Genomic DNA, 27,403 nt, shown 5'->3' with positions numbered 1-27,403 from the left:
ATGCAAAAACTGAAGGATAATTGCATTGATTACTTGATTGCATTTATATCCTGCCTTTCCCCCCCCCACCCCGCCAAATCCAAGGTGGCATATATAATCCCCCTCCTCTCCATTTTATCCTCACAACAAACAACCCTGTGAGGTAGGCTGGGCTGAGAGTCTGTGACTGGCCCAATGTCCCCCAGCGGGTTTCCGTGGACGAGTGGGGTCTAGAACCCGGATCCCCCCGACTCCCAACGCTCTAACCACTGCACCTCACTGTCTCTCCGATTCATGTAGTGTGAATTCGGTCGCTTTGTATTAAAATGCGGACCGTGCGAATTTTGCCCCCGACTCTAGTCCACCGTGGGTCAAAATGTTGGGCGTTGTGCATCTCCCCACATAAAGTAGCCACCGAGATCGGACCACACTCTGCCCTGTCATCCTCTGGGAAGTCCTGTGGAGCTTAGGGGAAGGTTTTCAAGAACTCCTGTTGTGATTGTTTTGGTACGTCGTCCCTTAAGTTTAATACTGTCTCTTGCCTTGAACTCAGGGCTTCCAACTGTTCCTGTTTGCATCCTCAGCCGCAAAGATTCTTCGCACTGAGGCTTAATTGCATTGTTAGAAGAAGGCCAGAAACTTCATTTTTTATAAATAATAAAAAAAATGTTTTACGAGAGAACAGAGGAAAACTGATTGTTTTAGGATTGCGCTGTTGGGGGCGCTGCTGTGATCCCGCTGGCAAAAGCCAGACGAACTTTTACGGCTTTCAGAAATGTCTGCATTTGTCATGGGGTTTCCTGTCTTTGTGGGCTGTTTCAGCAGGACTTGTAAGTGCTGTGAAACAGAGTAATTTGTTTCCGAATTTACGAGGCCCAGGAAGCAGGGAGAGACATCATTCCTACCTGGTTGGCTCATGGTCTGGGATGCTTTCTCCTTTTTCCCTTGTTCTTTCAATGCCTATCCGTTGGAATCGATCTCTTTTTACTTTAGAATCACTTGTTTTTTTGCGATTGCCGGGCTGAGGGACGGCTCAGCTTCACTTGCGAGGAGAGCCACTGCCTGATTTTTATGGGGATAGGCAAATCAGCCTTAATCCGACATTAACCTGCGGTATATTTCAATCACACGTCTTTTCTCGTAAGGTCTTTTGAGCCGAACGCTGCGTCGGAACGGCCCGGAAGTGCAGACGTTGGCGGATAAACTGAAGTTCTGATCCACAGATTAAGTCCGAGAAGCGGAAGTTGGATCCGTTCATATCGGAATTTGTGAAGATCGAATTCTTCACGCCTCCCTAATTTCTTTTTGGGTTTTCTTTTTTGTTGTTGTTCTTTTTAGTTCTTTAACATTTGTTGAACAACTCGCAAACAGCCCACAAAGCCACAAGGGAGTCTCAGGCTGGAATTATGGCAGGGGCCGCTTTTGCCATTGCAGCCGGACGAGCTGCGACTACTAAAATTCCCCTCTTCTATAAACCGTTCAGAAAGCACAGGGGCCTCGTTTTGAGGTGGTCACCCCCAGAGCAGGGTGGGAAACCTGTGTCCCTCCGGATGATGTTGGGCTTCAGCTCCCATCAGCCCCACCCAGCAAGGCCAGCGGTCAAGGACGATGGGTGTTGCAGTCCCGGCAAGCTCCCAAATCCCCGGTTTTAGAGGAAGAGAAACACGTACGGGGTCCGTGTTGCAAGCTGGAGCTGGGCTTAGGAAAGGTGGGTTTAGATGCCATAAGGGTATCTCATGACACTAAGGAACAAATAAAAGACTCCCTGAAGAAGCCTGTTGGCTCTCTAGATTGCCCATGGGAAGCTGTCTTCTCTGAGTCAATTCACTAGTCCAAATCTTGCCTACGCTGATTCACTGCAGCTCTCTAAGGGTGGGTGGGTGTGTTCATTATTATTATTAATAATATTTATTTATAAAGCACCATCAATTTTCATGGCGCTGTACAGAATAAAACAAAACAAGACAATCTGCCATATGGCTTACAATCTACGTTCATTGTTTATTTAATTCAAGCCCTATGAAGCGAGACTGAAAGAATGGGGCCCGTTTAGCCTGGGGAAGAGAAGACTGGAGGGAGACATGATCGCACTCTTCAAACACTTGAAAGGTTGTCCCACAGAGGAGGGCCGGGATCTCTTCTCGATCCTCCCAGAGTGCAGGACACGGAATAATGGGCTCAAGTTACAGGAAGCTGGATTCTGGCTGGACATCAGGAAAAACTTCCTGACGGTTAGAGCAGTACGACAATGGAACCAATGACATAGGGAGGTTGTGGGCTCTCCCACACTAGAGGCCTTCAAGAGGCAACTGGACAACCATCTGTCAGGGATGCTTTAGGGTGGATTCCTGCATTGAACAGGGGGTTGGACTCGATGGCCTTATAGGCTCCTTCCAGCTCTACTATTCTAGGATTCTGTGATTCCATTCTATGGTTCTATGTAGTCCAACACACCTGGAGGGCAACAGAGTCTGGAAAGCTGAGCCTCTACGCAGTTAATTCCACAACCGAGGTGCCACAGCAGAAAAGGCCTTGTTCTTGGTAGCCTCCCGCCTCACTTCCTTTGGCAGGACCCCTGAAGCTGATTTTAGGGTCCAGGCAGATGTGAGAGGGGAGGAGACGATATTTTCGATAGCCTGTCCCCAAATTGTCTAGAACGTTGAATGTTAGTACCAGCACTTTGAATTGGGCCCAGCCGTGGTCTGTCCGCCAGTACTGATGGACACCTACTGGCATTATGGATCTTGAGACATGAATTTGGATTTAATTTTGAGGACTTGTTTTTCTTAACCCATTGTATTGGTTAGTTCTTAAGTTAAGGACAGATAGCTAACTATAAAATCCTACATTGCTCCCTGTTGGCGTTTTAACTCCGGCTTTTGGCTCCTGTACTGAACCTCTTTGAACCACTTTGGCACAGGCGTGAAAAATAGCCCTGATTGAAAACAGGGAAAAGTTATTACGTTTTTGATTTGAGGGGGTGGAAAAGACAGCAAACATTTACTGTGAAGGTCCAGTGACTCCATTTAAATTTACTTAATGAGGCGAGATATCAGGGAAACATTTTTTTATTTTTTTTTTAGAAAAAAACGAATTATAATTTTTCACTTGTAAATAACATTTATGTTGGAAGGCAGATGACTTTAATTATGTTTCACCCTGGCCCCAAATTACAAAAGGAGTTTTTTTGAGAGTCACACTAAGTTGCACACATTTGCCAATTTTTAATCAAATTCTGTTCCATTTCATTTAAACCGTAAATATTCTTCCAGGGTCGTTGTTGAAGCTAGAAGTTAGCATGGCGGTATTTTTGTTCCGTTTTGTTGGTAACTTGGTTTCTCTTCTCCCAATCCTGCAGCCCTTGATATCAGGATCCAGAGGAATCGCTCAAGGACAGGGTGGATTTGCTTCACCTTGTCTTCGTTGACCGTTTCCTTCAATTTCCCACAGCTTCCTTTGTCTGAATTAGGCCGTGAGGTTTTGACAGTGGACCGTCTCTCATTGTAGTATACAACGCCGTTACCTGCACTTGAGACCTTGGGTCAGAGTGTGCCGTAAATCTCAACTCGCAGAAAAATGGCAGCGCCCGCTGGCTCGCTCTTGGGCTCTTAAACCAGAAGCAATGAAGTCTTTATTTCTGCCAGAGTGCTCACCAGCAAGGCAATGGGCCCATCCTTCAAGCCCATTGCATGTCATGAATCACTGCAAAAATACCCGGGCCGCCTGAGACCCTACCGGGGCGGACGTCAGCTGTTCAAAACTGGCAAGCAACCGGCGAGATTAAATTTCTGGAATCGAGAGGGCAACAGGCCCCTTTTTTAAGAAAAAAAGAGCCCTGCTGGATCAGAACGAGGATTCATCTAGTCCAGTACTCTGTTCACACAGTGGCCAAGCAGTTGTCAATCAGGGACCAATAATCAGGACATGGTGCAACAGCACCCTCCCACCCATGTTCCCCAGCAACTGGTGTATGTAGGCTTACTACCTCAAATACTGGAGTTAGCACTCAACCATCAGGGCTAGTAGCCATTGATAGCCTTCTCCTCCAGGAATTTATCCAACCCCCTTTTAAAGCCATCCAAATTGGTGGCCATGACGACATCTTGTGGTAGTGAGTTCCATAGTTTAACTCTGCGCTGTGTGAAGAACTTCTTCTTTGTCTTCTTTCATTCTTAATCCTTCAGCGAACCAACGGTTACTGATATTGATATATGTGAACACATGGACTAATCAATATATATTTTGTGAACCGCCCAGAGAGCTCCGGCTATTGGGCGGTATAGAATAAATAAAAAATAAATAAATTTTGGGGGAACCTTGAAATTTATTTGCAAGGCTATATCGCGATGCTTTTTCTCTTAAACGGACGCCTGAACGGGGGACTCCTACGGCATATTCAGTCCGAATATAAACCACACACCTTCCTAGTTGTTCCTTTGCTTGATAACGAAAGAGAGAGATGAAAGTATTCCGGCCCGTTCCTGGCCGTGAAGCAAAACCTTCCTAGCGTGGCTTTAATCTCCCATCTCTCCACCTTCTGATCCTCTTAGCTTCTGGGTCATTGTGTGTCCCCATAACCAGATCTTGTCGACTCAGATCCTTTCACCGGCTGTTGGTTTGAAAGCGAACAAATGGCCGCGTTTGTTCAAGAGGAGGCCCTCGGCCCATCCCTCGGCCAACGGGCGCTTCGCTTGGCCACGCGGGGCGGTTTCCGTGGCTGTGCAACTGGACTTGGCTGAGGACGTGGCACTGTTGGTGCAGGCTGGGGGCGGTTAAAATGAGACCAACATGGTGTGCTGCTACTGCTGTGAACCACGGAGAATTGCCCCATTAGGTGGGTAACCCATCTGAACCGGGTTCGGAGGGCGGGTTGGGGAACAAAATGGCATTGGGGGAATAATAGCATGCCGGAGTTGGCAGGCTTGGGATTTTGGGAGAGGAGGGAAGGGGGAGTCTACTAGATTGTATCTGGATTGAGACCGGGCGGAAACCTGTGAAAACGCAAGGGTGCCAGGATCAGAGGAGCGGATGGGGAATGGGGAAAAGGAGACATTACGAGTGGTTCACCACTCACCCCATTTTTATTTCGTTTCTCCCGTGTGGCCCCCCGCATCCATTTCTCGTAATCCGCACAGAGCCTTTGGGATTAATCTAGGTAAAAGAAAATTGGATGGGTAAATAGAGGGGTTTTTGGAGGCCTGTTCTGGAAACGTTCAGTTTCGGTCCTAACCGCTGAGATGCAGGGACAGGCTCTCTGGAACTAGGCGTCTCCTTTAATTCAGATGTAAACTGATTTTCACGAAGGAAAGCCCCAAATATGAAGCGGGCCCGGGGTTTTGTGGCGGGGTTTTAATAACAGCGTCTTTAAGCTGGGGTGGAAAAGTCGTTCGTCAAAAGCATCCTGGAACGTTCAAATCAATTTTGCGTATTTCATGAGCTGATCAACGTCTGGTGGATTGTCGTTTCCCCAGCCCAGCCTGTTGGGATGTTAAATTCCTGTATATTGTTTCTGCAAATGAAAAGAATAGCTGTACCTGCTCTTAAACATCCCAAGAAGGTCTAACTGGGGCTGAATGATGAGATACCCAAACCCTAAATGGCTGCCTATTGACTACCACGCCAGGTTTAAGCTTCTAGTACTAGTACAGCACCATGTACATTGATGGTGCTATATAAATAAATAAATAAATAAATAAATAATAATAATAGGGTACAAAGCCCTAAACAACTTGGGACCAGGTTACCTGAGGGAGGGCCTTCTCCCTTACCAACCTGCCCTGTCACTGAGGTCGTCTGAGGGCATGCTCCTGGTGGTGCCACATGGACCTATGGCCCGATTAGAATCCACCAGGAGAAGAGCCTTCAGTGTGGTGGCCCCCTTCCTATGGAATTCCCTGCTTTTGGAAGTCAGGCAGGCACCACTGTTGCGCTGTTTCCGGCACCTCCTGAAAACGTTGTTTCAGGAAACTTTCCTTGAACGACCAGCCGTGGTTTTACCAGAACCCAAGTTTTATCTGAACTTTGCTCTCTTTTTTAAAAATAATAATAATAATACCGTATTTCTTCGATTCTAAGACGCACTTTCCCCCCCAAATAAACAGCTCTAAAAATGGAGTGCGTCTTAGAATCGATGGCGTCTTAGAATCGAAGAAATACGGTAAGAGGAAAAGAGGAAGCTCCTGCAGCAGCAAGAGCCATGCGAGCGAGGAGGAGCTGGTTGGGTAAGCACCTGGTTTTTTGTTAGTCCTGAAGGTGCTTCGGAAATCCTAAATTTATTCAGAAGTCCCATCGATTTTCCGCGCAAACGGCGGTTTCTTCTCGCACAGAGGGAAAAAAGAAAAGGACACAACCATTAGAAGAAAGCACGGAGGGGTTGGGAGGAGGTTGGCTGGGCAGTGAGGGAAGTAGTATTTCTTTGATTCTAAGATGCCCTTTCCCCCCAAATAAACATCTCTAAATCTCTGGATGTTTTGGAGTTTGGCTCCCAGCATTCCTGACCAGTTGGCCATGCTGGTAATGGCTCGAAATCCCAAATACCTGTAGATTTACCTTCTGCCCACCGTGGCTTCGACCCCAAATGCACTCAGGAATTATGAACCCCTTCCCCGGGTTGGTGTGTAAATGGGCTCTCTTAGCCACTATGAATTGCAGGGCATATAAATATGTGGCATGGTTTCTACTCTGAGTTAGAACTCTTGAAAATATCCTTCATGGTGTGTAAGTAGTGAGTAGAAATCATCCTTTCTTGGGGGGTGGGGGAAGGTCTTGGCAACACAGGTTGGTTGTAGAGAGGCAGTTATGTGCATTTCTCCGGCACTCGCTCATCCCCAAAGGATCCCAGGGTAGTATGCAAACCATTTAAAAACAGGCGACATATTGCAGCAATAAAAATTAAATCAATACCATAAAATGGAGAGGCCTGACTACTGTTCAGCCAGCAAACAGAACAATCCCTTTGGAATGTTTGGGCAAATAAAAACCGTTTTGACTTGGCGCCAGGAAGAATACAGAGTTGACGCCGGTCATTCCTCCGGTGGCATTCCTGAGCAGGGGTGCCACCACTGAGAAGCCCCTCGCGCTACGTACGGCGGGCGTGGCTTGTTGCTGAAAGAGAGCGGGCCATCTCGGGTGAGTGTTTCTCGAGTAAGGAACGCCGTGACCGCGGAAGGCAGATGGGAGAGGGAATGACATTACGCTCTTTTGTGAGCAGGGTTATGCCAGCATCTGAGGGCTCTTGACGTAATAATATTTAGTTGACGGAACTTTATGTGTGATACAAAGATATTTTTCCAAGCGGTCCAATGTATGGGGTACTTTTCAAGGCTGCATATATGGCGTGACTTCTTGGGAGAACAGAACGTGGCATTTATTATTATTATTATTATTATTATTATTATTATTATTATTAATTTATTTATTGATATAGCACCATCAATGTACATGGTGCTGTACAGAGTAAAACAGTAAATAGCAAGACTCTGCTGCATAGGCTTACAATCTAATAAAATCATAGTAAAACAATAAGGAAGGGAAGAGAATGCCAACAGGCACAGGGTAGGGTAAGCAGGCACAGGGTAGGGTAAAACTAACAGTAGAAAGTAACAGTAGAAGTCTGCACAACATCAAGTTTTAAAAGCTTTAGGAAAAAGAAAAGTTTTTAGTTGAGCTTTAAAAGCTGCGATTGAACTTGTAGTTCTCAAATGTTCTGGAAGAGCGTTCCAGGCGTAAGGGGCAGCAGAAGATAATGGACGAAGCCGAGCAAGGGAAGTAGAGACCCTTGGGCAGGTGAGAAACATGGCATCCGAGGAGCGAAGAGCACGAGCGGGGCGATAGTGTGAGATGAGAGAGGAGAGATAGGAAGGAGCTAGACCGTGAAAAGCAGTCATTTAGGGGCAAGAATTCACTTTCCTAAAACTCTCAGCTTCTATTTCTAAAAATAGTTTTAAGGAACAAGTTTCTAGCCTTTATGACTGCTAAAAAAACCTGATTGCAAGTTGGTGGTCCCATTCAAATCTCAGAAGTTGGGGTGCCCCACCCCCCAGCTGAACAATATTTCCAGTGGTTGGGGGCGAGGCTGCAGTAATTTGTGCGTAGCTCCTTGACCCTTCATGTACTTATTGGAATAAATTATGCAAAATGAATGAAAAAGTAGATTTGTTTAATTTGCTTGATGCGTTCAAGGCGAAGAACTCACCTTCCCTTAGTGCTGGATTTGGCTTGCCTGGACACAAGTGTGTTCTCCTGGAGAAGAGAAGATTGAAGGGAGACATGATAGCATTCTTCGAATACTTGAAAGGTTGTCACGCAGAGGAGGGCCAGGATCCCTTCTCGATCCTCCCATAGTGCAGGACACGGAATAACGGGCTCAAGTTAAAGGAAGCCAGATTCCAGCTTGACATCAGGAAAAACTTCCTGACTGTTAGAGCAGTACGACAATGGAACCCATGACCTAGGGAGGTTGTGGGCTCTCCCAGACTAGAGGCCTTCAAGAGGCAGCTGGATCTGTCAGGGATGCTTTAGGGTGGATTCCTGCATTGAGCAGGGGGTTGGACTCGATGGCCTTATAGGCCCCTTCCAACTCTGCTATTCTATGACTGCTTTCCCTCCCTAAGTGTAATACACACAGCCTAAGGCCTTAAGGGTGCAATCCTATGCATGCTTACACAGAAGTCCTACAACTCCCAGCATGGCCCAGCCAGCGGTGGGAGCCGTAGGACTTTTTCCTGTCTAAACATGGATCAGATGGCGCCCAGCGTGTCTTTTTTTGAAAACCTGCCTGGCTCAGGACCTGTGCAAAGAACCTGGCCCGTCAGCTGGAGCTGTTCAAATTGGTGGCTTGCCTAATTCACAATCAATAGCTTGAATATGAATGGAGTTGATGCTGCGTCGTTTTGAGTTATGCGGTAAATGCTCTTTTCCACTTAGTTGCAGTTTTCCCTCTTGCCCACAGCGGCTAATCTTCCTGCCGCGATCCGACTCCAGTCAATACGACGGACCCGTTTGCCTGTCATTCATTCTTCCGTGCTCCTCGCATTCGTCATTCTTCAGAAGGGGACAGCTTGAAAACACTTGGTTTCTTTGACCTTGCTTTTTCCAATCTCTGCTTGGCAGAAATGCAGATAAAACATCATCTTCCCCTTCGAAAGGTTATATGGACACAAGCGATTAAGATAAGCCGAGGAAACACTTGCTTGCAATGTTCAGTGAAATCCAACCCACTGAAACATACAGTCTTTCTCTTAACTTTAAAATCTTGAAATGTTTTAGATTATTTAATTCGGTTATTTACTTTTAGAATATTCTTTTCTGTTCCGAGATGAACCTAATAATAATGATGGTGGTGGTAATAATAATAATAATAGTAATAATAATAATAATAACGATGATGATGATGAACTATTTATTTATTTACTTATTACATTTTTATACCGCCCAATAGCCGAAGCTCTCTGGGTAGTTCACAAAAATTAAAACCATAATAAAACAACCAACAGGTTAAAAGCACGAATACAAAATACAATATAACTATGGCAACAGGAAAAGGTCACAATTATTCCGTTAATGCATCACATTAATATTGCTTATTTATTTATTTATTACATTTTTATACCGCCCAATAGCCGAAGCGCTCTGGGCTGTTCACAAAAATTAAAACCACAATAAAACAACCAACAGGTTAAAAGCACGAATACAAAATACAATATAACTGTGGCAACAGGAAAAGGTCACAATTATTCCGTTAATGCATCACATTAATATTGCTTATTTATTTATTTATTTATTACATTTTTATACCGCCCAATAGCTGAAGCGCTCTGGGCTGTTCGCAAAAATTAAAACCATCATAAAACAACTATACAGAAAACCTTCAGGAACTGGGCCTACCAAAATACATCCACACCACCATCCAGAAAGCAGTCGTACTTAAAACGTGCTCAATAGTCAGGAAATTCATGATTCAGTAAAAGGCAGCCTGACTTGGCAACGCCCGTCATGTCCGTCTAGAAAAACCGCCATGAGCGAGAAAAGAGAAAATAATAATAATGCTGATGACGTTGATGCCAGTGTGGTGTACGGTTGGACGGGGAGTCAGGAGATCTGGGTTCTAGTCCCCTCTTGGCCATGGAAGCTCACTGGGTGACTTTGGTCCAGTCACAGACTCTCAGCCCAGCCTACCTCACAGGGTTGTTGTTGGGACGATAAAACGGAGAGGCGGATTATGCACGCCGCGTTGAGTTCCTTGGCGGGAAATAGCGGGATGTCAGTGAAATAGATAAAGAAACCAAACACACAGGCGCAGGGCGTTTCCAGGCTCCTTCCCGCAGGAAGACCGTTTTGCTACGTCTTCGGTAAGCAATAAATGATCTATTCCGGCCGGCCTATCCAGTGAAATTTTAGGATGTTTTAAAGACGTTTTAAAGACGTTTTAATCACGTGTGGTATGTTTTAAATCACTTTTTAACCTGTTTTTTATATCATGTTTTTTATACTGTCTGGTTTTATACCGTGAATGGTTTTAGTTTTTGTGAACCGCCCAGGGAGCTTCGGCTGTTGAGCGGTATAAAAATGCAATAAATAAATAAGCCAGGGTGGGATAAAGGGGCTCGTTGTTTCTGCAGCTGAAACTCTCCCCACGGCCTGAGTTCGATCCCAGCGGAAGCTGGTTTCAGGCAGCCGGCTCGGGTCGACTCAGCCTTCCATCCTCCCGAGGTCGGTAAAATGAGTACCCAGCTAGCTGGGGGAAAGGTAATCACGGCCGGGGAAGGCAACGGCAAACCACCCCGCTGTAAGGCCTGCCGAGAAAACGTCAGCGGAAGCTGGCGTCCCTCCAAGAGTCAGTAATGACTCCGTGCTTGCACGAGAGGTTCCTTTCCTTTTCCTGCCTTTTAAACGTCAGCTGCCAAAACGGCTGGTTGAAGAAGAGGGAGTCAGGGCGGGCTTTTAAAGTGAGAACCCACCACAACCGAAGCTCGTGCCTGAGCATCCTGCTCCAGACCTTGGGGTGGGTTCTCACTTTAAAAGCCTGCCCTGTCTCCCTCTTCTTCAACCAGCCGTTTTGGCAGCTGACGTTTAAAAGGCAATGAGCCCCTTTATTTATTTATTTAGAGTATTTTTATCCCGCACCTCAGCCAAAAGGCTCTCGGAGCGGCTTACAATGTATCAATAAAGAAGACAGTCCCTACCCTCAGGCTTACATTCTAAAAAAAAAGACATGACACACAAGGAAAAGTGTATGGGGAGGGAAGAGGGAGAAAATAAAAAAATTAAGGAGACTGTTTAGGCTGGTGGGAAGGCCCTGCTCCGTCCTCTCATCTCCCAATGGAGGGGCAAACCAACAGCTCCTTCTTCCCCACAAGCCCTGGGGGAGGGGGGTTCCAACTAAAGCAGGCTCTGATGGTGCCTGCCTGCTCCAGTCTCCCTCCTTTATCCCATTCTGGCTTGCCGAACATGTAGCAAAACGGTCTTCCTGTAGGAAGGAGCCTGGAAACATTTCATGGAACTGTCGGACTCGCCCTGAAACAAGACGAGGGCCTTGCAGCCCAAGCCCCTGCTCCCGACGGGTCCAGCAGCTTTGATTTCTTCATTCCTTGCACCCTGGTGAGCAGGCCTGGCGGGTTGGACGAGCGCCTCCAAAGAGGGTCCCGTGTCGGAACTGGACGCGTTGCGCCCGCCCCGTCTGAGTGGAGGCATCCCTGCTGGTGCCCTTAAGTGAAATAGATAAAGTGAACCGGTTTTTGTGAACCGCCCAGAGAGCTTCGGCTATTGGGCGGTATAAAAATGTAATAAATAAATAAATAAATAAATTAAGCGGCGCCCGTATTAGGGTGCCCCTATCACCCCCATGGGCGAGGGGGGGTCTATCCTGCAAGGACCTGACTTCATAGAGAAACGGAGTCTTGCCGCGTGAGTATTTCGGTTCTGCTACTGCAACCTTGTTGGGAGAGGAGAACTCGGCTATCTCTGTATCCAGGTTGCCCATTCGGGGTCTCCGAACAAAGGACCCGAAGGCAAAGCGTAAACGGCCTCTGTCTTAGTTTGCTGTTTTCCTTGTTCACAAGTTGTGTGTGTTTGCGTGTGTGTGTTCCTTTTTGGTCACCGGTCCGAAGAGCTGGAGTCTAATCCTATTATAAAGCTGGCATGGGTTTAAGGGCTCAGGCCCATCTGGGAATGAGATCACACATGACGAGGCTAAATATAGACAGCTTTGTTACAAGATATTTGGGAACTGCTTAATGGGCTCCCGTCTTCAGCGCCGTTGTAACTTTCACAGATATTTCACGGTGAAAATGCTGCTGAAAATGGCGATTTCGAAGCTCAGCCTCTCAGTTAAGGGCGTGGGCACATTTGCCTCCTAACTAGATTGATTTTATTAAGATGATAAATACATTCATAGCTTATTGTTGGCACGCTTGCAAGTTAGAGGCAACGTGTGTTTGAACCCAAGACATCTTCCGCAAGGTTGCTTGTTAACCAAGCAGTGCGGCTTGCTAACCACGCTGAACAGCCCAGCAACAAACCATGGGTTCTCAACGTGGCTTCTTCGAGAAAAACAAGCCACGCTACATGGCTAACAACCACTGAATGTGGGTGAGTGTGTTGTGTGAACCCAGACATCGTCTGGGTGTAGACCATCTTCTCATCTAGCATTGCGAAATTTATATAGAGGACCAGTTTTAATTTCGGCTGTGTGGTTTTACCCTGGTTGTGCTTTTTTTATATTGTGTTTTGTACTTGTGTTTTTAGATTGTTGGTTGTTTTACTACGCTCTTCATGGTTTTAATTTTTGTGAACCGCCCAGAGAGCTTCGGCTATTGGGCGGTATAAAAATGTAATCAATAAATAAACAAGCCGCCCTGCGAAAACTGTCCTGGGTTCACACAACACGCTAACCCACGGTTCAGCAAACAACCCACAGTTCAAGAACAGCCTAACCTACTCTCAACCACTGAATGTGGGTGAGCGTGTTGTGTGAACCCAGTCATTGTCTGGGCGTAGACCGTCTTCCCATCTAGCATTGTGAAATTTATATAGAGGGCCGGACACTAACTTGTTAAGTAAGGAATTAATAAGCCATCTACTGTTAGCGGCTAGATGGTTGATAGCCAAGCATTGGAATGATGGCCAAGGGCTGCCATATTGATAACTGGTACCAGAGCGTAGGGCAGATTGCCCTCTTAGAAAAACTGACTCAAAAACTAAGGATAGTGCGAGGACAACTAAGTGCGATTAAATTTGAAGGGGTATGGAGGAAATTTATTGATTTTGTGAATAAAGAAGAAGATGGGAGAATGCCTCCCTCGGCATATATGGAGTTATGGAGAGTATAGGGGGGGGGCGGGGTAAGAAAACTAAGTACCCTGTTTCCCCGAAAGTAAGACATCCCCCGAAAATAAGACCTACTTCCAGTTTTGCCTCTCGCTGTAATATAAGGCATCCCCCTGAAAATAAGACCTTTTTTTTTGTTCAACAATAAATGTGTACCGTATTCTTCTTCATGGAAAAATAAGACATCCCCTGAAAATAAGACCTAGCGCATCTTTGGGAGCAAAAATTAATATAAGACACTGTCTTATTTTCGGGGAAACACGGTATCTTAAGTAAGTTAACGTTAAATAATATTAAATCCAGGCGGGCATCTGTATCGAAACTGAATGTACATGTATGATGTACTACTTGACCTATGTAACCAGAACTAAAAGGGGTGCGGGGGAAATTGTCTGGGTGTAAAGTATCTACCACCTTTCTGGTCCACAGTTCCTCGGACATAGCCCATTGCCTGCTAAAGCTCGTGCCACAGTGATGTGGTGCGCATGCTTTGGTCCAGTATCCGAGGCAGTAAGCCTGTGGGCACCAGTTGCTGGGGAATGTGGGCGGGAGGGTGCTGTTGCACTGTGTCGTGCCTTGTTGGTCCCTGGATGATGGCTGGTTGGCCACTGTGTGAACGGAGTGCTGGGCTAGACGGACCCTTGGTCTGATCCAGCATCAGGGCTCTTCTGATGTCCCATTGCAGTGTTACCTCCAAGCCAGCCTTCCTCAACCTGGGGCGCTCCAGATGTCTTGGACTGCACCTCCCAGAATGCCCCAGCCAGCCGAGCTGGCTGAGGCATTCTGGGAGTTGTAGTCCAACAGATCTGGAGCGCCCCAGGTTGAAGAAGGCTGCTCCAAGCACAACACTGTTTTTTTCTCCCCGTACAAAGCAACCCAGATCACCGCCGTGGCTCTGTTCAGGTGGCTCCCCACGCGAAGCATTCCGCCTCCCCTGCACGGATATCAAACCCTTTTAGAAACATGTTTTGACGTCGATCTTTGTCTTTACGCAGTGGAAGAATCGGACATCATCGATCTCGAGAAACGCTACTGGCTCCTGAAGGCTCAGTCGAGAACGGGCCGTTTTGATCTGGAAACGTTCGGCCCCTTGGTTTCTCCGCCCATTCATCCGTCTCTGGGGGAAGGTATGGAAAATCCACGGCTTACCTCGGCTGTTTCGATTAACATCCTCATTTATGTTTTTGGGGGTCTGTGTGAGTTTCGTCTGAGAACGCCCGTCTGAGTGTGTTGGACTCTTCCAGCTTGTCCCATCTTAAAAGCACTGCGCGGGCGGTTAGCGGATTAGCAGATCTAAACGTTGGGAATATGGGAAGACGGTCTTTAAGCAACGCAACGTCAGGGCTGCAAATCAGGAGAACGTTTGCTGGAGGAGGAGTGTAAAGTATCTAAAGTATCTTAGCAAGCCAGCTAAGGGGAGAATTACCGCCACTTCTTCAAACGTCTTAAAGGTCCTGTTTCCCCCTCCAACACTTGAGTAGACCCTTTCCCATTGCGCAGGCTCAAGGAGCAATTTGCGAAAAATAAATGGATGTCAATAATGGGGGAAAGGGCAGGGTGGGAGCGGAGGCTGGAGCGATCCGTGTGTCTTTAGCCGCTGTGTTCTGATGGGGGAACCGCAACCTTGAGAATTTGAGACGTCACTAAAGCTCAGCTAAAAAATTTCTTTTTCCTAAAGCTTTTAAAACTTGATTTTGTTCTGACTTTATACTGCTAGTTTTACCCTACCCAGTGCCTGTTTACCCTACCCTGTGCCTGTTTGCTTTCTCTTCCCCTCCTTATTGTTTTATTATGGTTTTATTAGATTGTAAGCCTATGCGGCAGGGTCTTGCTATTTACTGTTTTACTCTGTACAGCACCGTGTACACTGATCGTGCTATATAAATAAATAATAATAATAATAATAATAATAATAATAATAATATGTCAACACAATGGCTGCATTCAGGCAATTGTGCCTGTAGCTCCTGTGCTCTCCCCTGTGTGGTTATGCCTTGATAAGCCAGGAAGTCTCCAATTAACCATAGTTGTTTTATTATTGCTATCATTTATTTATTTATTTATATTTATTTCGAGTATTTTTATCCCGCACCTCAGCCCAAATGGCTCCCGGAGCGGCTCACAATTTATTTATTTATTTATTTATTTTATTACATTTATATACCGCCCCACAGCCGAAGCTCTCTGGGTGGTTTACAACAATTAAAAATAGTAAACATTAAAAGTATACAAAAATTTAAAAAACATAAAAAACAGTATAAAAACAACAGTATCCATTTAAAAACAACAATTCTGGGGTGCATTAAAAACAAACTTAACGTTGTGAAATGCTGTTAAAATGCCTGGGAGAAGAGAAACGTCTTGACCTGGCGCCGAAAAGATAACAACGTTGGCGCCAGGCGAGCGTCATCGGGAAGATCATTCCACAGTCGGGGGGCCACCACTGAGCAGGCCCCTGCCTTGTTGCCATCCTCCGAGCTTCCCTCGGAGTAGGCACTCGGAGGAGGACTTTAGATGTTGAGCGCAGTGTACGGGTAGGTTCATGTCGGGAGAGGCGTTCCATCAGGTATTGTGGTCCCAGGGAGTAATAAATCAGTAAAGAAGACAGTCCCTGCCCTCAGGCTTACATTCTAAAAAAAAAAAAAAGAGATGACACGCGAGGAAAAGGCGATGGGGAGGGCAGAGGGGAAAAAGAAATTAAGGAGACTGTTTAGCAGGACTGATACGAAGGCCCTGCTCCCCCCTCTCATCTCCGAATGGAGGGCAGACCAACAGCTCCTTCTTCTTCCCCACAGGGTCAAGATGACAGCCCTGTGGGTGTGGGTGTCCAACTAAAGCAGGCCCTGATGTTATAGACCATGTTCAGATGACATGCTAAGCCATGGTGGTTAAGCCTTTTGAGCTAAACATTATGGCTTTGTGTGTCATGTGAGCCATGACTTAGCATGTCGTATGGGCCACCCCTAACCATGGTGGCTACATAACCATGGTTTAAACGTGCTCACTAACCATTTGCTGCTAACCATCGCTTAGCACGTCGTCTGAAGAGGCCTGTTATTTATTACATTTCTTTACCGTCTCTTTGTGGGCAGTTCACAAAGATTAAAATCATTTTAAAATACAGTACACGGAGTTTAAAAACCATTTACATAAAACAGTTCCTTATTTTGCCTGAAATGACGGTTGCCATGATGGGAGTAAGCCAGGATCTTAAACCAGGTTGGGAATAAATAAGCCAGGATCTTAAACCAGGTTGGGAATAAATAAGCCAGGATCTTAAACCAGGTTGGGAATTAAATAAGCCAGGATCTTAAACCAGGTTGGGAATAAATAAGCCAGGATCTTAAACCAGGTTGGGAATAAATAAGCCAGGATCTTAAACCAGGTTGGGAATAAATAAGCCAGGATCTTAAACCAGGTTGGGAATTAAATAAGCCAGGTTCTTAAACCAGGTTGGGAATTAAATAAGCCAGGATCTTAAACCAGGTTGGGAATAAATAAGCCAGGATCTTAAACCAGGTTGGGAATAAATAAACCAGGATCTTAAACCAGGTTGGGAATAAATAAGCCAGGATCTTAAACCAGGTTGGGAATAAATAAGCCAGGATCTTAAACCACAGTTTGAAATTGGTTTAAGATTTTTGGTTTTCCATCGTTTGTCCATGGTTTGGAGAAAATTAGAAAGTATGGTTAATGAGAGACTTCCTGGGTTATCGAGGCAGGGAAAGGGGCTGCATGAATTGACATAAAACTGGTCTGATTTCTCCATACTGGGTCAAACGCCACCTCTCCCCTTTGCTGCTGCCCACTTGCAGGCCTCTTCAACGCCTTCGATGAAAATCGCGACAATCACATCGACTTCAAAGAGATCTCCTGCGGACTCTCGGCCTGCTGCAGGGGACCGCTGGCGGAAAGGCAGAAATGTGAGTAGGCCCACTGGGACTATTGAGATCCACGTTACATGCTCCATTTTTGGACACGCCCCTGGGTTACCTCTTCATTGGCCCTCCTAGCTGATGATTGACAATCGTAATGCAATTTACCTCTCTCTCCACGGCCCCTCCTGACCTGGGACTTATGTCCCCCTTTCACTTATGCGTGCCCCCCACCAATTAAGACCTTCTTCTTCGGCCCTCTTCACCAACCATCACTCTGTGTGTCCAAGCCTCCCTTGGTGAGAAGCAGACGTCTGCTGAGCCAGACGTTTTGCAGGAGCACGTTCCTTCCGGAGTTTTCCAAGCGGGTGCAAGAGCCACCTTGCAAAGCAGCCTTCCCTCCGACCCATGGGCCTTCAGATGTGTTGGGAATACAGCTCCCACCATCCCCTGGTGGATGATGGGAGTTGTATTCCAGCGCGTCTGGAGGCCTGCAAATTGGAGAAGGCTGTTTCGAAGCCTTCCCTGCCTAATTCGCGGAAATGTGTTGGTGGGGTTTCAAGATAGGGGTGTTTTTATGATTGACCCATGGATTTGGTTAAACAGCAGGGCTTAAATATGTGAAATCCATCCAAATCTGACCCACAGGCTCCCTCCACCCCTATCCCCACCCCTCTTTGCTCTTCAGGGAACTAACACTAGGTACAGTTTTCTGCTGTGAGTGTGTAGTCCTTGGTCAAACCTTCATTCTCCCCCTCCCCCCTTGAAGGAAACCAAAATCAAACCCCGTGTCTACTTCTGCCTGAATTCATCTACATGTTTTAGACTTCTTTCTTTCCTCTCTCCGCCGTCCTTCCCCACAGGGGTGAAGGCAAACACAAGAAAATATAATCTTGTGCGACGCTTTAAATATGAGGCCTTTTAAATGCTAATTCCTAATCGTCTCTTGGCTCTATTAATTCGATATATTATTGTGAGTTAGTCTCTCATTTTACGCCAATTACAATCAGTCCCCTTGAAGAGCCTGTCTCGTTGGTTGGTCGCCAATCACCGTATTTTCTCGGCAGATTTTCATTTCCCTTTGATAAAATATTCATAAAGCATAAGCAGTTAGCACGGTTTATGGCACTGACGTTTGCGCCCATGTATACTCGGCGTCTGAGCTGCCTGTGCTCGGGAACTACTAATATTTGCTCTTTTAAAAAATGGAGAGTAAACGGATTATTCTGTTCTATTGCATTCCCGAGTTCTCTTGCGTAGTAGGCCTCGTCTTTTCTCAACCTGTCAAATGGCTTTGCTGCTCCTCTTTCTTCCCCTAAGGTCGTCCAGAGGAGCCTCTCTAGAGAAGAGCCACTCTAGCCTTGCCCTACTTCCATCTCCGCTGCTCCCCAGCTCCTTTTCTCTCTCCGCACAACTGTTATCTTCTCTTTTAACACCACTTTCCCGTTTTTAGTCTTCTGGGCAGGAGGCCCGGTAGCAGAGTGTGCACAATTTATTTATTTATTTATTTATTGCATTCATATACCACCCCATAGCCGAAGCTCTCTGGGCGGTTTACAGTTACTAGCTCAGGGTTGATAAGCAAGGAAAAAAATTGGGATGGATCTGCTGGGAATTTTACGGGCTGCTTATAAAACTAAACTAAAAAGTTCAAACAATATCTTAAGAAGAAGAAAAATAGAACTTAAGCAAGAAAAATAAGAAGGAAGCAGCGAAAACTGACAAAATGTACCGGTAAAGCTCCAGATTAGGATACTAAAAACCTCCAGCACTGTAACAGTCAGGAAGTTTTTCCTGATGTCCAGCCGGAATCTGGCTTCCTGTAACTTGAGCCCGTTATTCCGTGTCCTGCACTCTGGGAGGATCGAGAAGAGATCCTGGCCCTCCTCTGTGGGACAACCTTTCAAGTATTTGAAGAGTGCTATCACGTCTCCAGTAAGAATTATGTGAAAATATTTTAAAATAAAAAAAATTGAGAGGTAGTGTCTTGGTGGGCACCAAGGAAGGTGTCTGGCAGCGTTACACCACAGATAATTTAATAAACTTCGTTCATCCCACCATTACTTGTCTGGTTTCTCAAACGAGGAATCCCAAAACGTTGCAACTTTCCCACACAGGAAGCGTTTAGGACAGTGCACAGTTGACAGCCAAAAATCTTTGAAGCTCACTAGTTCCTTCCTAAGCGCCACACTTTTCCCTAGCGTGGAACAAAGCACACCAGCGGGAAACGCAGGAACACTATATTTATTAAGTCAATAATTCATAATTCGCTCTGGGAGGATCAAGAAGAGATCCTGACCCTTCTCTGTGGGACAACCTTTCAAGTATTTGAAGAATGCTATCATGTCTCCCCTCAATTTTCTCTTCTCCGGGCTAAACAGGCCCAGTTCTTTCAGTCTCTCTTCATAGGGTTTTGTTTCCAGACCCCTGATCATCCTGGTTGCCCTCCTCTGAACACGCTCCAGCTTGTCTGCACCCTTATTGAATTTGTGTGTGTGCATGTGAGTGTGTGCATCTGTATTAATTTATGTGTGTGTGTTTCTTTGACACCCAGATGTAAGTCTGCTTCCCAAGCTGAGTTGCGTTCATGTGTCAATGACCCTCCCCGCCCCTCTCCCAGCCTGTGTCTGAGACTAAACCATAATGAAACTGATTCATGTGATAGCGGTTGGTTGGTTCTAGCTGTCAAAATAACCTCACTTTCCCCTCTGTTAGTTTGCTTCAAGGTTTTTGACATTGACCGAGACGGGGTGTTGTCCCGTGTTGAACTCGAAGACATGGTGGTCGCTCTTTTAGAAGTCTGGAAAGATAATCGTACTGACGACATTCCTGTAAGTCACGTCCGGAGTTGCTCATCTTTTGAAAACCATCCTTCGAGTGTATGTGGGTTTGCACATCCAAAATGCCTTTAAAATTGCCTGCATGAAGGAGAAGAGCAAATTCAGTGCAAATTCAATTCTTTGACTCTTCACTGATTGAATTTTGGTTGCAAATTGATTTCGGGGGTTTGTAAACTGGCAGAGATGTCATAAAATTGGTAGGACCCAGATTTACCCGTGCTTAGAGTAGCCCCATTGAAATCAATGGGACAGATTAGTGATGACTAATTTAGGTCCCATTGATTCCAGCGGGTCTGCTTTATGCATGACATTGACTGGGTTCAGACAACACGATAACCAGCAGTGGTTTAAATAGTCGACGGTTGGTTATTTAACCCACTGTGGGTTATGTTGTGTGGAGGGAGTTTTTTTAACCAACAGATGGGTATTTGGCCGAAATAACCAACGCTGGGAAAAGTTGGCCATTAGAACCACCATTGGTTATCATGTTCGTTGGTTATTTCCTTGGCCACCATTGGTTATTTCCTCGGCCACAGAGTCTCAAGGCAAGAGTGGTCAAAGTGGTGGCTGCCGCTCTAGTCCAGCTGACAGGATAGATTTTCATCAGCAGTGGCTGATGGGATACTAGTGGGAGGACTGAGGGGGGGTGAGAGGGCAGGGGATGAGTGAATCAACTCAGCATGGACTAGTAGTCAACTCAACACTGATCCTAAATCACACCATGGTTGATTATTATTATGTTGTGTGGGGCGCACCCCCTATATAACCATCTGTCAAGTTGACTATTAACCCACTGTTGACTATTGTGTTGTCGGAACGCAGCCTTAGTGTAGACCTCGCCCAATATTTTTGCTTCATTTGTAAGGTAGAGTGATTCTTGTCTTTTAGCTGCGTTTGGATCACTCTTTCCCTCTTTTTCCCCTCTTTCCCCGGCCCAAGGAGTTGCACATGAACCTGTCTGACATTGTTGAAGGCGTTCTGCAGGCTCACGACACCACCAAGGTAAGAGGAACAAGCTCATCGCATGACTCGTACGCTGCTTAATCCACACAGTAGTAGGTGCAGAACTGAAGCGGCCGGTTTATGGAAGGCCGGTGGTAGTGGTGGGTGAAATAGGCGAAGGAAGGTTTTGTTTCATTGTGAAATTGACGCATGCGGGTAATAGACCAAGAAAGACAGAAAGGTTAAGAGATACTATAGTAACTTGCCTTGTGCTTTTCTGGAAGACACGTTCGAATAAAAACGTTCCTTTGGGGAATTTTAGGTTTTTGCGATACGTAAAGCAGATGGCGGGATCATATTACTTGTATGCAACTATATTTTTTTTATTTATTTATTTATTTATTTATTTATTAAATTTATATACCGCTTCAGCATTCTCGCCCGTTACAATATAGTGCGTGTAGCTGGCTTGAGGAACAATCAGAAAGTCCCCACCCCCATGGCATACAAAGAATATAATCCTTGGGTTGGAAACTAACTTTAATAGGGGCAATGTTTTGAACGGAGCAAAGGCCAGGAATTTTGGCTTGCCGGCTGACCCCCACATGAGCCTGAGGCACCGTCAGGGAAAGGTCTTGCAAGAGGGTGCCCGTGCACCTCAAGGGATAACTGTAGGGACGCTGGAGCTGCCTCCCGTTGGTCTATTTAATTCCGTATAGTTCACACCCGGGGCGGGCAGACCACAACACCTGGGTGTCATGGGAGTTGCCCTCCCAACACGTCTGGAGGCCACCAGGTGTGTTCAAACCACGTGAAGCCACCGTCGTGGCTTCCCAGTCGAAGGGCCCATTTCGTGGAAGACTTCCATTTCTGATCAAGGTGGCCGGGAGCGTTTGTGAATGTGAGGTCCTTTGGCGGAAATTGTGACTGTTCCCACCGGTTTGGACCTGGCTCTGAGCCGATTGAAACGTGTTCTTTGGGGGCCCTTTGATTGCCGGCTGCCTTCGAAAACGTTGCCGTCGGCCGCTTTTCTTGACGCGACAGTGCGGCGCGGCCCTCCCAACGCTCGGTATTTGTGCCTGCGAATGCAAGAGACGCGCCGGGCAGACGCTGGGCGACACGCTCACGAATTCTCTTTGCCTCCCCGTTCGTGACTTCAGCTCGGCCACCTCACCCTGGAGGATTACCAGATCTGGAGTGTGAAGAGTGCGCTCGCCAACGAATTTCTGAACCTACTTTTTCAGGTATGTCTCCGGCAATGAAGCCTGGCTTCCGCGACCTGCCTGCTTCCTTTTGCAGCCCTGGGTCTGCCCGTCTCTCTCTTTTTTTCTGAAGTTCCACTTTGTAAGGCGGCTTCTCCTTGGCCTGATTGATGCCGGGCTTCGCTTGTACGCCTCCTGGTGCCTTGGGGAGGGTTGAACGAGGAAAGAACCCCAGTGCGAGATGGGCATAAGAACCCAGAGGTGTCACGCGGCATAACAGCGCTTGCATGGTTCTGTTAGGACCGCCCTGTTCTTCTAAAGCGGCATCCCCCAACCTCGTGCCTCCCAGGTGTGTCGGACCACAATTCCCACAATCCATTGGGCCACGCTGGCGGAGGATTCTGGGAGTTGCCAACCAGCACGTCTCGAGGGCACCAGACCTGTTCCGAAACCCTGCTGGTCAACCCTTTGGGGAAAGCTGCTCCGGAAGCTGGAGCTAGTGCAGAACGCTGCAGCTCGGCTGTTGTCTGGAGCTGCCCCTTTCCAGCATGGAACTCCTCTGTTGAGGGAACTGCACTGGCTGCCTATTCGCTACCGGGCCAGGTTGAAGGTTCTTGTACTTGTGTACAAAGCCCTAAACAACTTGGGACCAGGATACCTGAGAGAGCGCCTTCTCCCTTACCAACCTGCCCGGTCACTGAGGTCATCCGAGGGCCTGCTCCTGGTGGTTCCACCTAGATCCATCCTCCGATTGGAATCCACCAGGGGAAGAGCCTTCAGCGTGGTGGCCTCCCTCCTGTGGAACTCCCTGCCTCTGGAGGTCAGGCAGGCGCCCACCTTGTACTCCTTTCGGCGCCTCCTGAAAACATCTTTATTCCAAGAAGCCTTTCTTTAACACGCAGCCTTGGATTTCTGATTTTTGCTTCTTTTTAAATTTTGTTTTAACTGTTTTTATTCTGTTTTTATTTTCATTTTACCTTGTACACCGCTCCGAAATGTTTCAATGGCGAGCGGTATATAAATATTCTAAATAAATCAATAAAGCGTGTTGTGCGTCCAAACTGCCGAGTGTGCGCTAAAGTGCGGATTGCAGACCTCACCCCCGCAGCCGCCCCAACGCCACTCAGCGAAGAAGTTCTTATTTTAAAACACGTCCCTTTCCAGCAACGTTCCCCCCCAGGCAGTGCAACAACAAATAGATTCTCCCCCACCCCCGACCCTCCACCTATCCAATTTTTCGTAATGGAAACACAGAGCAAATATATCGGAGTGTGGAAGCATAAGGCTTCAACTGAAAGCTTCCTTAAAGGAGAATCCGGACTCCCACCGTGGCTCACTAGAAGCCTCTTTGGAAGCCCGTGAGCCGGAGAGAAGGCTAATAGCTCTCCCTCACTGTTGCTCCCTGGTGACTGGTCTCCAGAGGTCTGCTGGAGGTTTCCGGTAGTCATCATGGCTACTAGCCGCTGATAGGTCCCCCTTCCATAATATTAGAACCCAGGGCCGTGGCGTGAAGCTTGATTGGTGGGAGATACAGGAAGGCCTTCTCCACACAGCAGATAGTTGAACTACGAAATTCACTCCCACGAGACGTAGCAATGGCCACTCACTCATTGGGATGGCTTGAAAAGGGGGTTGGATAAATTCCTGGAGGAGAAGGCGGTCCATGGCCACCTGATGGTTATGTGCTACCTCCAGCATCTGAGACAGTAAACCTATATGCACCAGTTGCTGGGGAACATGGGCAGGAGGGTGCTACTGCACCCATGCCCTGCTTGTGCGTTCCCCGTGGGCAGCTGGTCGGCCACTGTGTGAACAGAATGCTGGACTTGATGGACCCTCGGTCTGATCCCTTCTTACGTTCTTCCATTCCTTGAATTTCTCTCATCTCCAATGAAAGCCCCCGAAGGGCAGGTGTGGGACCCGATCAGACAGCATAAACGTGATCCCAAATTTAAAATATAAATGCTCTCCCATTCCCGAAGTGGGTAAATGAAAGGCACGCACGCAACCTCACTGCTGCTTCAAAGGGAGCACTAGGTGTGCACGGGAAACCTCTTCCCGAGTGTCGTTGCCACCACGGAAAAAACCCAGACTCCTCATCTCTAAAATTGGGGGCTCCCAGAGCCAGGGGTATCAGCAGAACATTTTAACACACACACCCATTTTCATATAGAAACATAGCTTTTCAGTGTACAGTTTGGCCTTCTGAAACCTCCTTTTTATTTTTGAATGCAGTATTTTATTTAATACAGGGTTGTTTTTGAATGCAGGGTTTTAAAAATGTTCAGTTACTCAGCTTTGAGCTTTGAGTAACTTTGTTTTATCCTAGTCCAACTCGGGTGAATTTTTGCCCTACTCTTAAGGTGGGGGGGGGGGGGGGCGTTGGAAGACGATCCGGCAGCCTGGGTGGCGTTTTTACAAATTATTTTTTACTACTTGAAAAAACCCCACCCACTCTGGCCTGGCCCCCCAACAGTGTGAGTTCTAATGTCGGCGTGCTGAAACTCAAATGCAGCTACAGCCGAGTGATAGAATGATATTGAAAAGAAGGCTGGCATAAAGGAGAAAAAAAATAGGGTGAAAAAAAAGCCAGCTGTGTTTTTGTACTTTGGGATATCTATCACTTCCTGCAAGCTAATGGCGCTCTCTCTCTTTTTTTTCCATGGCTGTTTTTATTCACAATGCAGAATGCAATTTTTGCTCTGTCGTAACGACTTAAATCCATCTCCCCTACCAACCGATAAAAAAAAAAAAACCCCACCAACCCACAAAAATATCCAACAACCCAAAGATGTCCAGCTGGGATTCAAATTGGTGGTCTTGAAAATTGCAAAGTAGACGAGCGCATAAATCTCCCGATGGTTAGGGGAGTGAAAAATGAGGATGTTAGTAGCTCATATTGGGTTTTCCGTAGATATTATCATTTTGTTCAAGTGAGCTTTGCTTATCTGGCCCTCCTCTCTCATAACTAAGTACGTGCATTAAGGCTGTGCATCTCCCCAGTTACAAAGCCTTTTGGGAGTGGTGGTGGGGGAGATATTAGCATGGGTGTGTGTGTGATAACATCTTCACCTTGTGGAGAAGAAGGAGCTGTTGGTTTGCCCCTCCATTGGGAGATGAGAGGACGGAGCAGGGCCTTCCCACCAGCCTAAGCAGTCTCCTTAATTTCTTTTTATTTTCTTCCTCTGCCCTCCCCATACACTTTTCCTTGTGTGTCATGTCTTTTTTTTAGAATGTAAGCCTGAGGGCAGGGACTGTCTTCTTTATTGATACATTGTAAGCCGCTCCAAGAGCCTTTTGGCTGAGGTGCGGGATAAAAATACTCAATAAATAAATAAATATTAGCATGAAATTGGACATAAGAGCACAGCAGAGAAATCGGGTGGGATGTCTGAATTGACGCAAACCATGGTTTGTGATCAGCTCGTAAATCGGAAACTAGGGTTTGTGTTTAACTGGCACGGGCCCTGTGGCTCAGCGTGTCGTGGGAACCGTTCCTAACTACGGTGGCTACATAGCCACGGTTTAAACACGCTGACATAGACCCTGTTCTGTCCGACATGCTAAGCCACGGTGGTTAAGCATTTTGAGCTAAATGTTATGGCTTAGAGCAGCCTTCCTCAACCTGGGGCGCTCCAGATGTGTTGGACTACAACTCCCAGAATGCCCCAGCCACCTCTGGCTGGGGCATTCTGGGAGATGCAGTCCAACACATCTGGAGCGCCCCAGGTTGAGGAAGGCTGGCTTAGAGTGTCGTGGGAACTGTCCCTAACCATGGTGACTACATAACCATGTTTTAAACACACTGCAAAAAGGATTAGCGGCCTAACCATGGCTTAGCGTGTCATCTGAACGGGCCCGTGGTGTCCATAATCACCAACTCCATGGTTATGGTCGTTGGTCCTCTTTCAGAGACGACTGCAGGATGGAGATGGGCGTCAGTTTCTGAACCTGAGCGCTGAGAAGGGTGAGAAATAAAAGCAGCTCTAAAACTGTGGTTTGCATGCTTGGAAGCACAAACCCTGGTTTGGCGGGCTGTCTGAATTAAGGCATCTCTGACAGGTTGGTTAACCACTCTGAACAATCTATGAACAAACTGTAGGTTCTCAAGTTGGCTTGTTCCAGAAAATAAGCCGTGCTGCACCGCTAAGGAGCCACCCTGGCTGCGTTCAGACAACACGCTAACCCACAGTTCGACATCACCCACACTCAACCACTAAGTGTGGGTTGGCGTGTTGTGTGAACAGCCCCAGAGTGTCTGGGTTCCGGTGTTACGGAAGCATCCTTGGCCTGACTGGAGGCTGCGAATGCAAAATGGCCGCAGAACACGCCTGACATGCACGGCAGAGAATCGGGGCTTAATTAGCATACGATTTGCCACCTTTATTTGCGAACCGGGTCAATAAGTGCGGTCACCTGTCGGAAGTGGGAGCGAGTGTCCGAAGCGGTCGTCGAGATCGTCGAGAAGAGAAGATTGAGGGGAGACATGATAGCAGTCTTCAAATACTTAAAAGGTTGTCACACAGAGGAGGACCAGGATCTCTTCTCAATCCTCCCAGAGTGCAGGACACGGAATAACGGGCTGAAGTTACAGGAAGTCAGATTCCAGTTGGACATCAGGAAAAACTTCCTGACTGTTTGAGCAGTACGACAATGGAACCAGTTCCCTAGGGAGGTTGTGGGCTCTCGCACACTAGAGGCCTTCAAAAGGCAGCTGGACAACCCTCTGTCAGGGATGCTTTAGGGTGGATTCCTGCATTGAGCAGGGGGTTGGACTCAATGGCCTTGTAGGCCCCTTCCAACTCTGCTATTCTATGATTCTATGATCTGCAAATCTGCAAATCTCGCTTTGCCTCTTCAACATAATATGTATTTGAACATTTGTGTTAATATGTGGCCCTTGACTGGATTGGTCGCTCCGATGCTGTGTGATTAAATTTGGCTGTTTCCCCCCACCCCCTTTCTCTCCCTTTTCTCTAGGTGTGCCATATAGTGCTAGGTTTAAGACCCGCCACTCCAGAAGAGGAAGGACAAATCATTAGGTAGGCTGCACCCTCCTCTCGCCGAATTCTCCCTTGGGACTTCAGATCCCCACCCCCACCCCCCGGCTTCTGGGCAAGGAAGTAGACAAGGTCATCTTCAGAGTGTGGGGAGGGGCGGTGGTCTGCTGTTCCTTACCTTCTCCAAACCCCACAGCACAAATCAAGAGCTGCTCTGGCCCACTTTCTTGCTTCAGAGC

At 46.9% G+C, this 27,403-nt stretch overlaps 1 protein-coding gene across 2 annotated transcripts in view; it reads left to right on the top strand.

Annotated features, from left to right (window-relative positions):
- The window catches only part of USP32 (ubiquitin specific peptidase 32), a 136,487-nt gene that overhangs the window by 62,225 nt on the left and 46,859 nt on the right, over window positions 1-27,403 (top strand). For both annotated transcript variants that reach the window (XM_063146607.1, XM_063146606.1), the window contains exons 6-11: window positions 14,301-14,432; window positions 17,121-17,228; window positions 19,896-20,011; window positions 20,960-21,022; window positions 22,123-22,206; window positions 27,145-27,206. In XM_063146607.1, the coding sequence (XP_063002677.1) occupies window positions 14,301-14,432; window positions 17,121-17,228; window positions 19,896-20,011; window positions 20,960-21,022; window positions 22,123-22,206; window positions 27,145-27,206 (565 nt within the window). The remainder of the gene's footprint in view (window positions 1-14,300; window positions 14,433-17,120; window positions 17,229-19,895; window positions 20,012-20,959; window positions 21,023-22,122; window positions 22,207-27,144; window positions 27,207-27,403) is intronic.

Source organism: Elgaria multicarinata, chromosome 22 (genome assembly GCF_023053635.1).
Source record: "Elgaria multicarinata webbii isolate HBS135686 ecotype San Diego chromosome 22, rElgMul1.1.pri, whole genome shotgun sequence".
In the NCBI taxonomy this organism is placed as follows: Eukaryota; Metazoa; Chordata; class Lepidosauria; order Squamata; family Anguidae; genus Elgaria; species Elgaria multicarinata.
This window is presented reverse-complemented; position numbering and strand designations above follow the sequence as displayed.